This window comes from Drosophila sechellia, chromosome 3L (assembly GCF_004382195.2).
Source record: "Drosophila sechellia strain sech25 chromosome 3L, ASM438219v1, whole genome shotgun sequence".
NCBI classification, from domain to species: Eukaryota; Metazoa; Arthropoda; class Insecta; order Diptera; family Drosophilidae; genus Drosophila; species Drosophila sechellia.
In genome coordinates, this window is record NC_045951.1 from 7,956,953 (window position 1) to 7,969,381 (window position 12,429).

The 12,429-nt window shown below is 44.3% G+C and overlaps 3 protein-coding genes across 4 annotated transcripts; 1 reads left to right on the forward strand and 2 right to left on the reverse strand.

The window, feature by feature from the left end:
• Nucleotides 1-138: 138 nt before the first annotated feature.
• Nucleotides 139-2,643, reverse strand: LOC6604820 (SUMO-activating enzyme subunit 2). Its single transcript, XM_002029629.2, has 4 exons — nt 2,389-2,643; nt 2,180-2,334; nt 1,839-2,126; nt 139-1,782 (listed from the first exon to the last, which is right to left on the reverse strand). Exons 1-4 carry the CDS (start codon nt 2,530-2,532, stop codon nt 264-266), a joined length of 2,106 nt encoding a protein of 701 aa, XP_002029665.1. The 5' UTR covers nt 2,533-2,643; the 3' UTR covers nt 139-263.
• Nucleotides 2,644-2,948: 305 nt separating this feature from the next.
• On the forward strand, nt 2,949-6,562 carry LOC6604821 (phosphatidate cytidylyltransferase, photoreceptor-specific). Its single transcript, XM_002029630.2, has 7 exons — nt 2,949-3,234; nt 3,962-4,086; nt 4,329-4,425; nt 4,491-4,667; nt 4,729-5,217; nt 5,310-5,441; nt 5,505-6,562. Exons 1-7 carry the CDS (start codon nt 3,124-3,126, stop codon nt 5,715-5,717), a joined length of 1,344 nt encoding a protein of 447 aa, XP_002029666.1. The 5' UTR covers nt 2,949-3,123; the 3' UTR covers nt 5,718-6,562.
• LOC6604822 lies at nt 6,299-12,347 on the reverse strand. Of its 2 annotated transcripts, none has more exons than XM_032718930.1 (8): nt 12,129-12,347; nt 11,836-12,064; nt 10,706-11,774; nt 8,927-10,631; nt 8,725-8,861; nt 8,568-8,669; nt 6,873-8,494; nt 6,299-6,810 (listed from the first exon to the last, which is right to left on the reverse strand). In XM_032718930.1, exons 2-8 carry the CDS (start codon nt 12,016-12,018, stop codon nt 6,673-6,675), a joined length of 4,956 nt encoding a protein of 1,651 aa, XP_032574821.1. In that variant the 5' UTR covers nt 12,019-12,064; nt 12,129-12,347; the 3' UTR covers nt 6,299-6,672. The 2 variants fall into 2 exon arrangements, with proteins under 2 accessions (XP_032574821.1, XP_032574820.1); XM_032718929.1 differs by having other exon boundaries at nt 11,836-12,071.
• Between the last annotated feature and the right edge of the window lie 82 nt (nt 12,348-12,429).

Genomic DNA, 12,429 nt, shown 5'->3' on the forward strand with positions numbered 1-12,429 from the left:
AAATGTATCGATTTAAAAATTTGACTAATTTAAATGATTATTTTTTATTTCTTTTACTTAATTAAATTACATTTTTCGCACTTGATTTCTTAAAGACGTAAAAAATATTTATATTTTAACGAGTAAAACAAAACAAAATTTGAAAATTTTATGATCCACAAAAATGTGTTTTTATTTTTAATCAGAATGCAATTAGAGGAATCAAGAGCATATTTTAGTGCGCAGTTGAGAACTTATTCGAATAAAAACTTTTTTTTTTTTTATTAATCGATACTGATGACTGCCACGGGGTTGGACGATGGGTCGTCCAGGCGGGAACGTTTGCACTTGGTTGGTCCCGCGGGTTCGTCGTCAGACGACTCCAAAATCTCGGTGATATCCTCATCCTCGATTACTTCACTTGGCTTGCGCTTGGATCCCGATTTTGGCGGACTCTGCACAGAGAGCTTGTCTGTGGCCACGACAACAACGTCTGCTTGGTCTTCGTCTTCCTCGATTACCAGACAGTCATCGTCATCTTCCTCAACCACTTCGGTGGGCCGGCTGCGCTTCGAAGTGGAAGGTCCATCGTCCTTTGAGTCTCCTTCCCCGTTGGCAGAACGCTTCTTAGCCGATTTCGGTTCATCCTCCTTGTCTTTCACGACCTCCGGCTGCTCATCCTTTGGCTTCAGCTGCGAGGCATCTGCTACGACTTCGAACAAGTTTTCATCGCGCTCCGCATCGAAGTGGGAAATAATAATACTCAACTCGTAGTTCTGGAAGAAGTCGTCGCACTTGAGAATCACACCATCCACAATGTTTAATTCGCTCAGGAGCTTGCCCTCGTTGGATTCGGTCTCGCCCTCCTCTGAGGAGATTAGAATGGAGCCATTGCTCTGCACAGTCACATCCGGATTCAACATGTTGAGCGTCTTAACCAGGACCTCGTCACGCAGCTCCTTTATACGCATGCGCTTCGTATCGATCTTGAGAGTAATGGCCGGATCGCTGGCGCATACATGGCAATTGGGATTGGGGCCTGGAAGAGAAGCGTCCGGCACAAGGAAGTAATTTCGTGCATTTGGTCTAAGTCGGGCATAGACGGCCTTGCACTGCTCCCACTTGGCCTCCAGGACTTTGAAAGCCCGCATCACGGAAATGCCCGCCGTAATCGCATTTGTGGTGGCAATAGCAGGAATAATGTTTCCCGCCATCGACTTAATCTCAAACCTTGACTTCCGCTCAATATCGAATATGTGGGATCGTACGTTGGCGCAAGCCGCCACGAAATCCATGGCTGGCTGGTCGTCCTTGTCCCAAGCCAGAGTATCGTCGCCTTCGAGTTTCAGGAAGGAAGCGCTCAACTCTTTCAATGAATTGGCAAAGACCTGAGCGCACTCCTCGATGGACCACACCTTGTGGTGCTGCTTGGCCACATCCTTCTGATCGCCAGATGATCCTTCGGGCAGCAGAGTATCCCATTGCACGGGCACGGGAGCCTTGCGGGTCTTCCACAAATTTGACATGCGCAACAAATAGGTAATGTCCTCGTTAAAGAACTTGTTGAACAGCTTGCCTGCATCGTAGTTGCAGTCCTTAGCCCATTGGCGAGTATTGATGCGCAGTATGTTCCCGTTGGCAGTATCCTCCTTGGCCTCCTTTTCCTCTTTTGACTCTTCGCCTTTTTCCTTCCCATCGTCTTTGGGCTCGCCATTTCCATCGGCGCCGTCCTTTTCTTTTGCATCGGGATCAGCAGCATCAGGAGAAATATCCTCATCTTCCAAGGACTCACCAAACAGTTGACTGCCAATAAATCAATAGATAAGCTGCAATTTAGAGTAAATACTAGATATACTCACTTAAAGAGATGCTTGGCCCAGACAATGCAGTGAATCGGTTCGGAGGGCGTATTGCGTATGGTGCAGCCCGGGAAGCTTCGCTGTTTGTCTTTTGGAGTGCACTCGTAGCACTGGGTGAGTCCACGCTTGATCAGTTCCACCTGGCCATTGTAGCCGGCGGTGCCGCTTTCGATCAGCGGGACATCCGCATTGAGACACATGCGATTTACATGATTTCTGGCGGCCCTGTTGTCCAAGGCGCTGAGCACCAAGTCAAACTTCTTAAAGAAGTTGACACCATAATCAGTACTAAAAGGTATGTGTCGTTAGCAAAATGTAAAGGCAAAGCTAGCAAAACTTACGATGTTACACTGTCGTGGTAAGCGGTTATCTTAGCGTCCGGATTGAAGCTCAGTGCGCTTTCCTTGGCCACCCGTGCCTTAGATTTTCCAACGTGCTCGCGATGGAATAGGAACTGTCGGTTCAAGTTGCTCAGATCAATTGTGTCCAGATCGATCTGGGTAATGTTTATATATTAATAATATGGAATACTTTTTTCGAAATAACTTACAATTTCGATGTCTGTAAAGCCGCTAAGCACAAGGTTTTTGAGCACCTCGCAGCCGATTCCGCCGGCGCCCACGACCAGCACCTTGGACTTCTTTACCAGCTCCTGCAATGTGGCTGGGAAAACACCATTGATAGCTGCTGCCATTTTCTGAATGTACGTTTTCCTTTTTCTTATTTTTGGCAAAAAAAATTGCAAAATTGCAAAATTGCGATACGGAAAAGCCGAAAAAAGTGACGCCGCCGGTGCAGGTGTTGGAAAACTTATAAAGGTACGGACAATCTCTACCAGGGATGGCGAATATGGGTGACTGTTACTTATCACTTAAATGAACTTTTCTGGTATTTATATATTTCTAATAATTTCTAGTATTATTAATATATTTTATTTTACATATTAAAATCGCCACGAACTGCGCAGAAAAAAGAAAAGTTTTTTTAAAAGACATCAAATCTTTTCTGTCCGAAAAGTCAACTTGTAAAACTCAACTCACAGCAAGTGAGCATACTTGCCAACACTTATCCTCCACCAGCCCACTTAGCGCAAGCTGGGCACACTACATGCTGGGCTAATCAGAAATAGAGAAAAGCATTTTAATTCGGACGAAGTGGACATACGGATCACGGAGCACGGATCACGGCAAACGGCAAACGCGGAGAGCGGAACACGGACGAGAACTGCTCAAGCGGAATCAATAGGAATCAATACATTGTGAACAGATTTGGAGAACATCGAATAATGGCCGAAGTGCGCCGCAGGAAGGGCGAGGATGAGCCACTGGAGGACACGGCCATCTCCGGATCCGACGCAGCCAATAAGCGCAACTCCGCCGCCGACTCCTCGGACCATGTAAGTAGCAATGACTTGTATGTGGAGCAGCCGAGCGGCAGCGGTTCCGTATACCAATTTGCATAATTCTTGGAGCATAGAAAAGCCAATGTGTGTATACCAACAAATGTGTGTGGCTATGTGTTTTTGTTATTCTCTGACGCACAAGCAGGTGGGAGAAAGAAGAGAGAGCTCTCTCCTGGAGAAAATCCAATAACAAACACAAAACACACCACCAGCCAGCCAGCATGCCTGCCACCCAACCACCCACCTGCTGTGTTGCAATATAGCGCCATTAAGACCAGCAAATCCAATTAGATGGACGACGCCAATTAGGGAAGCGCTGGGCCAAGAACCCAGAGCCGGAACCATTACCATGACCAGACTTCCTCCTCCCTTTCTGGCGTGGGCTTTTTTTTTTGTTTTTGCTGGGTGATAATGCCTCCTTATCAACCGATCGATTTGGCAACAAACAAAACACGCCACCAAAAAAGCGCGCAATATGTCACCCCACTTGGTCCCCCTCTCTATTGTATGTGCCTGTGTATTGGATAAACGAGTGATTCTGATTATGGGTATATAGGCACATACATACACGTATCATGGACTTTGCTCGGCGTCGTCCAATAGAAAGTGTTTAAACCCTGCACTCCGGTCGTATCGAATCTGATAGGAAACCTATTTTGCAGTCCCAGCCAATGCAATCAATTATTGAATTTCCCCTTTCCCTTGCTCCTTCTCCTGCCAGGTGGACTCAGAGGAAGAGAAGATTCCCGAGGAGAAGTTCGTCGACGAACTGGCCAAGAATCTGCCGCAGGGAACCGACAAAACGCCCGAGATTTTGGACTCGGCCCTCAAGGATCTGCCGGATAGGTATGTGAACCGAATCCATATGCGTAGTTGGGAACTTTAAAGATCATGATGAATAGCTAAAGCTCGATATGGAAGTGACGATTCAAAAATAATTTATTAAAGTGCGAATTTTATAAATCCGACAGTATGAGTATGAGTGCGTTCCAAAAATAATCCATATCCACAGCTGTCTACAGTTGGCGAGCAAATATTCAAAGTAAATATGTACAATTACAAACAATTATTTTTTGCGCATTCCACAGATGGAAGAATTGGGTGATTCGCGGAATCTTCACATGGATTATGATCTGCGGCTTCGCATTGATCATCTATGGTGGACCGCTGGCCTTGATGATCACGGTAGGTTTCATGGAATTCGTTTAAACGAGTCTTCAAATAATCATTGTCCTACTTTCTCTTTGCAGACGTTGTTGGTGCAGGTGAAGTGCTTCCAGGAGATCATCTCGATCGGCTACCAGGTTTACCGAATTCATGGCTTGCCCTGGTTCCGAAGCCTTTCCTGGTATTTCCTGCTCACCTCCAATTACTTCTTTTACGGAGAGAATCTGGTAGACTACTTTGGCGTCGTAATTAATCGGGTGGTCAGTAAATAATACAATAAGCTGAATATATCTTCTATTAAACATGCAATTTCATTTACAGGAATATCTGAAGTTCCTGGTGACCTATCACCGGTTCCTTTCCTTCGCCCTGTACATCATCGGCTTCGTTTGGTTCGTGCTCTCACTGGTGAAGAAGTATTACATCAAACAATTTAGTCTGTTTGCCTGGACCCATGTATCCCTGCTGATTGTCGTCACCCAGAGTTACCTCATCATACAGAATATATTTGAGGGGCTCATTTGGTTCATCGTACCTGTTTCGATGATTGTGTGCAATGATGTCATGGCGTACGTGTTCGGTTTCTTCTTTGGGCGCACTCCCCTCATCAAGCTCAGCCCCAAGAAGACCTGGGAGGGCTTCATCGGGGGTGGCTTCGCCACCGTCCTCTTTGGCATTCTGTTCTCCTATGTGCTGTGCAACTACCAGTACTTTATCTGTCCCATCCAGTACTCGGAGGAACTGGGACGCATGACAATGTCCTGTGTGCCAAGCTATTTGTTCACGCCCCAGGAATACAGTCTTAAATTGGTAAGTGATGATTCATTTCTATCCTGGGAAAATGTTATCGGTTGCCGATTTGTTGTGTTTTAAGCTACAGTGATAATTTTATTCATTTCCAGTTTGGCATTGGCAAGACTCTAAATCTTTACCCCTTTATCTGGCACTCGATCTCCCTGAGCCTGTTTAGTTCTATTATTGGACCCTTTGGTGGCTTCTTTGCCTCTGGATTTAAGAGAGCTTTCAAAATTAAGGTAAGTAATCTTTTTGGAACACAGGTCTTTTCAATTTAACGCAACACGCCATCTCGTTTGCAGGACTTTGGCGACATGATACCCGGACATGGCGGCATTATGGATCGTTTCGATTGTCAGTTTCTTATGGCGACCTTCGTTAACGTTTATATATCCAGCTTCATCAGAACTCCGTCGCCGGCTAAGCTGCTGACACAGATTTACAACCTTAAGCCAGATCAACAATACCAAATTTATCAGTCGCTCAAGGACAACTTGGGCGACATGTTAACCTAAACTTAATCGGTTACCAGTAAGATTCGGACAAGACGATTGCTGAGTCATACGTTCTATATGTAATGCAGAAATTTCTATATATATACATTGATATATATATGTAAGCAAACGGACCTGCACTTTGAGCAGCCACATAAATTAAGTTAATTACGGGCATAATTTTTGTTGTTTTTAGTCCTTAGTTAGATTTTGTTGCTACATTTTAGTTAAATTCCTAAGTTAGTTTTCATTTTCTTGCATTAAGTTATTGCGATTGTTTTATTTGGCAGAACTCTACACCGTGCAATCGTATTGTTAAGCGATTCCATTAATTTTAATGTCCTCGTGGCGTCAAGGCAAGGCAAACAGAATAACTATGAATTTAATATCGACTATGTGTGTGTGCGTGTTAGTGAATTTAATTACGATAACTATAGCTTAGAGATGAACAGGCAGGCAACGCCAGAATCTGGAGATTAGCATAATTAAAGCGCATTTTAGTTAAATACCTGAGGGACGAAATAATGAGATCAAGATACCAGGAAAACTCCTGTAATGCTGTAATTCTATATATTATAGTGCAATATGCAGACGTTAAACTATTGATTTTAACCATTTCAATATTTATTTCTTTACATTTATTCGGTCATACACTACGTCATGCATAGTGCATCATCCTCAACCCCTGAATCTTTCTCAAAAAGTACATAGATGATATATAATCGGTTACTTATAAATCCTGTTATACTGTACGGCATTTAAGAACGAAAATGCAATTCGTCGGCGTTTTAAAGAACTAAATGTACAAAGATTTCAATATTAAATCTTACAGTCTCTATGTTAAATATATATATATAAATAACAAAGTCATTTGTTAAACAATATGGGAAGCTCTTCCCTTCCATGGCACTTGGGATATCTTAGCATCTAAAAAGCAGTTTTAATCTCATTAACTGATTGGGGAGCGTGGTGTCCCCTAAATCAAGTTGATAGAATTCACCATCATCTTTTTGATTAAGGAACGCTCTAGGTCGTTCACATCATCGCGGTCCAAATTAAAGTAAACTTTCCTCTTGCGAGCATCATCGAGAAGGTTACGCCACATTTCCACAGACTACAAAATTAAGAAGAGTTCATTAAAAACATGTTTGAATTCAATTAAATCTCAATACTGACTTTTAGATCTTCAAAATTGCCACATATGACTAGACAACGACGCGGTCTGGTCAGCGCCACATTAAGTCTCTGATAGTTCGTTAGAAAGCCACAGCCGCGTGTCCTGGCATTTGAAATTATGATTACATCCTTTTCCAATCCTTGATACGAGTCCACAGTCTGAGGAGTGATATTCATGTGACTGGGAATCACCTGGCTTAGCGCGTAACACTGGTTTTGGTATGGCGAAATTATTCCATAGCTAAATCGCTTGCTGGGCATATGTTTGTCCATTTCTGTCAGAAGTTTGGCCACAAAACCAGCCTCCTCGTTATTGCTGATACTCTTGTTTTGGGCGCCATTGCTGTCTCGAGTGTACTTTAAATTAATAACGCAGTATGGAATGAACGGTGAGGCGAAACGAGCAGTACACTCGGCGTTTATCAACTGATCCTCGTAGAAATACTTGTTGGGCCATTGACAGATCTCTGGATGCATGCGATACTGCATGCTCAGCTTAAATAGTTTCGTATGCGTTAACTGATAACTTCCCGGCTTATCAAGCTGTGTCTGCAGGCTTCGCTGAATCCGATCAAACAACGAATTAGAAAGGCCAAAGTCTATGGCCTTCTTCGACAGCACCACAGCTGGAAGTTGCTGCATGTCGCCAACCAAGACCATATGCGTCAATCCAAATCGCATTGGCAGTAGAGTCCAGGGCTCTGTGCACTGTGTGGCCTCGTCGACGATGCATATGTCAAAGAAATCTATATAGTTTGCCAGTTTCACACAGGAGGAAAGCGTTGTGCAGATGATGTTCGCCCTGGTCACACACATCTGCGAGATTTCAAACTCCTCGCGCTGCGTCAGCGGCGGACTCAGTTGGTTACTTATCAGCTGCAGTTTTTTTTCTTTTTGGTGCAACTTTTGCAAGAGATACGTGGACGTGAGATTCGTTTTCTCCTTCAGTTGCTGAATCTCACCCTTAAGATCAATATGCTGCTTTTTTAAGATTTCCGCATTCTCTTTGCTGACGCGCTTCAACTTCTGCTCTTTGGCCTTGATGAAATGCGCCTCCAACGAAAAAGGACGAGAGTATGAACTCATCTTCTCGTGCATTCCAAAACGCAGTAGGTGGAATTGGTCGTGGTTCATCACACGCAAAACTGAACCTAGCAGCCCAACAATATGATCTACGGCTGTATTCGAGTGTGCGCAAATCAAGATTTTGCGGTCCAGTGTTTTGGCAGCATTGCCGTACATAGTCTGCAGACATAGTTCCGAAATAACCTTCGACTTTCCGGTCCCGGGGGGACCCTGGATCAGAGTGAGACTCGGCTGTATGTCGTCAATTATACGTTGATATATCTGCAGCACAATGCTCTCCTGGTGTTCGTTTAACTTGTGGCAGCCCTTGAACGTAAACGGCTGCTTAGGCAGTGAAACCTCATTGACTGCTTGTGTAGGCTTCAAGATGCGGCGGCAGAGCGGTGAGCTACGGAGCTGGTGGACGGCACTCAAAGCCCCAAGCTCAACCCTTAAGCTGTCCACTACTGGCCGTACAGTCAACTGGTTAATGTTTTTGAGCTTCTCCTCGGATATATCTTGTTTCAGGATCTCAAATTTTAAGTCGAATACGTTGCCTAAAGGAAAGGTCAGCAAAGCATTTAATTTGATGGATGTCTACAATTATCTAAACATATGCGGATGACTTACCTGAGACACACTTAAACTCCACCAGATTGGCAAAGGTCTCGTTTAGCATGCCACAACAGTAAAGGGTATAAAGGACGAATTTTCCGAATGGTTTGCTATTGACTGAAAAAAAGTCCGAAAATTAGTAAGTGTAGTAAAAAGTATTGAATATGCTTACCTCTGGTAACCAAACGGTAGCAACCATCCTGCATATCAACGTTTATTAAGCCGACCGAAAAAGTGTTCTTTTTGTTAATTTTATAGTCTCTTTCGATGGTGGAAAGCAGCTCCAGCTTCATTAAGGGCACAAATATCCTGCGCAAATGTATTTAGGGTTAAATAGTGTAGAAACTAGAAGACTATCAACAACAAAAACTCACTCTCTATAGTTTTTAAAGCTATCGAATTCTTGTGGAATGGGCATTAGGACATCTTGTTCAGCAACCGCATCTACGCTGCCATGCTTTAGCCATTGGTTAGCCCACTTTAGGATACTCCGAGAGTGCTGGCGTATGTCGTTCACTGGTTTATTTTCCCTTCGAATCCATTCGCGGCGTTCGCGGTAGGAGCTGAGACGGAGCTTTATGCACTCCTTGCGTCCCTGAACCTTAGAACTAGCTCCCTTGACCCTTTCGATGTAGTGTACCTTCACATCATCTTTGAAATGCACCTTACGGAGTTTCTTTTGTAGCTTCTTTGATTCTTCGGCTTTTTGATGGTAAAGCTCCATTTCGGCAAAGGTAACTTTGTTGCAAGTGCGCTGATTCCTCGCCAGCTCTGCTTCTTTCCGCTCCACTGGACGAGAGCACTGTGGCTGCGGATGAAGAATAGCTTCATCAGCTGCTTGGAGCTGCTGTGAGAATGTTTCGATAGTGGGTGGTTGTTTGGGAACTGGTTTCTTTGCCGGTGGCTTAGCGTTATCCGTCTTTGCCAGTTTTGGGGCTGGACCATCCACTCCTTTCGTTAAAAATGCGCCACGGTTGGAGTTTTGAACGGTGGGAACATTTGTAGGTTTCTTTCTCTTAATGGTTGTTGAGCTATGAGTATTTTCCTTTGGTTTTTCAGACAGCTTCTTGAGGGCTTCGCGGCGGCACTCTTTTAGCTTTTCGTCTTCTTTTTTCTTATCTTTGGGTTTCTGCTTCCATTTAGCGTTCATTTCGGCTTGATAGTCAATGAAACGCTGGAGATCATCTTTGACTTTCACCTCCGCCGAGACCCCTCGTAGCTTACCGCGATTTTTTGGCAGGGATGGAGCCTCAATCACAACGGGGCCGCGTGTCTGTCTCACATCAACAAAGTTTAGAACGTTGTCAGTAGTGTCGCCCTTGATCACCTTCTTGGCAGGATCTGCGGTTTCCGAGATCACCGGTCGATCCATATAACACGATTTGGATCGGTTGAGCAGTCGCGCACTCCTTTTAAGAGGACTTTTAGTTGGAATATTGATTTCTTCGTTGGTCTGTCCTGCTGGTGAAATCTTTTTATTTTCTTCAGCCTCAGCTGTTAAGGATCTTATTTCATCCCGGCTGTGTATTGTCTTTCGTCTGCCGCGAGTCTGCGTTGCTTTTTTTCCAGCACCTTTGGTTTTAGATGTAGTAGGTGTCTTTAACATTGCCGGAGCCTCCAGGGTTACTATCAGTTCTTCGAGACTATTATCAACGCTTTCATATTTCTCCTTAAGAGGCACTTTATTTTTGGTTTTGGGTTCATCCAATTCCACAGGCCTATCCACATAACAGGATTTTGAACGGTTTCGCAGCTTTTTTTTAAGAGGTTCCATATTAGTTTTAGGAGCATCTTTGATTTCTTTTGAAGTGGTAGCTAACTCATCCCGAGAAGTGGCCGAGTGGACGATTCGCTTGCGGGATTCAGTCTCAATTTTTTGCGGGCAGACATTAGTTATTTCATTTCGGATTGCAACAGTTTGCTGGCACTGACGGACTGAGCTCTTTAAGCAGGACTTAAGCTTAGCTCTTTCTCTCTTTTCGACATCAGCGGTGGAACTGACTTTGCCTGCAACATTCTCTTTTTTGGATGGGACAGATAATTTACGAACAGCTGGAGGATCCGGAGTCGTGCTGTCGGCTTTTTCAAAGATAAAACAATGCAAATATTGTTACTAGTCATATTAATAATGGCTAATGTATTTGTATACTTACCCTGCCGCACAACATGGTCGTGTAGAGATTTCGATTTGGAACGGCATCCCTTTTGTTTTGTTTGATCTTCGTCTGCAGAGTCGTCGTCACTGGAGGATAAGATGCGCAGCGTCCTTTTTGTTTTTTTCGCTCTATTGTCTAGGTCTGAGTCTGAATCTTCCTGTTCATTCTCTACCGGATAGGTCTGCGACATTTCCATGACGTCTGGTACCACCTTTTGGCTCAGCAGCTTTGACCAATCCGCCACCTTATCGTACAGCTCCTCGTCATCGGAATCGCTTATGTAGACAATGTCGTCGTAAGCTTGGTTCGATGGAGAACCTTCAGCCAAGTTCCCCATGCCATTGGTCAGCAAGAAGTCTTCTTCGCCATCACTTACGTGCATTTCGGCCTTCATTTCCCTGATCACTGCCTGAGACATGGCGAAACTCTCGTCGTATTCTTCCTCGTCGTCTATTTCCTGCTCTGCCGAAGGCTCTTCGTTTTCCTGCGCCTCCGAAATGCTCCTCTTATCCGGATCCGTGTCTAGTTCTATACAGTCGCCGTCGTGTATTTTTTTGCGGGCTATTTCATTGCTCGCGGTCTTGTTGGTTAGCTTGTTGTACAGATATGGATTTAGTTCCAATACAGAATTCAGAATAGCGTCACTTGGTTCACCAAATATGTTTTGTATCTCTTCTGAGGTATGCTTTACAATCTCCTGCTTAACTTCAGTTAGTTTTGGTAGATGCAAATTGGAACTCGAAGGTAGTACCTCCTTCTCCTGGCCGGGCTCCTGTTTGCCGCCAAAGTTTGGTATTTGCTGCTTAAGGTTGAACTCGGTGGGCTGATTGACAGTGGGGGATCGCACGGCGGGCAGTGGCGTTGTATCGTCTTCGTCGGACGAGAGAACGATTTCCTCGACTGCCGGCTCCTTCTTCTTTAGGATGAATACAGCATGTATGCCAGTAATTTCATTTAGGTTGACTCCCGTGACTCCTAGGCTGATTGTGGAGCCCTCAGCTACTGCCAGACGGTTGATCTTGTCGCCCAACTTGCCTCCATTGATGAAGAGCCCATTCAGGGGGTTCTGTCGTAAAAGCATAAAGGATTACAGGCATCTACTTATTAGGTGAGCTGTGATAACCTACCAGAGACTGGATCTCCACGCCCTTTTCGCTTACGATGATATTGGCGTGCTCCCGGGACACAAATTGGTACTGTCCACCCAAGATTATCCTGCAACGCGAGTGGCGACCCACTGAATTAGTGCCGTTGTGCAGGATGAGGCGTGCGCCAGTGGTCACATGTTCTAAATACCACACGCCGCTCATCCTGAACAACCGTTCCGTTACACTTCGTACTCAACTAAAGGAAATTCTGAAAACTGCTGACTTTGAGTGAAAAAAGAACATTGAATGTGCGCGAACGCTTATACACTTACAATAACAACAATAATCTAGGAAGTGGTTGTGAAATACTGCATTGGTTGTTGCATTTCCCACAGAGTTCTCTATGCAAATGCGAAATTTCCGTAATAAGACATTAACACTTTAAAAACGTAAGTATTTCATTTTAGTTTTTACAAAGCAAAGGTGTTTTGGTATTCAAAAAACGTATTAATTACTCGCAACAAGACGTACTTCTTTGGTCAGCGGTAAACAAGAAATGGCAGTGCTGTAAAGCGAATTAAGGAAGTGCAACGGTAAAGTATATCTAAGCCGGTTGTAATTATTTTGTTAGCG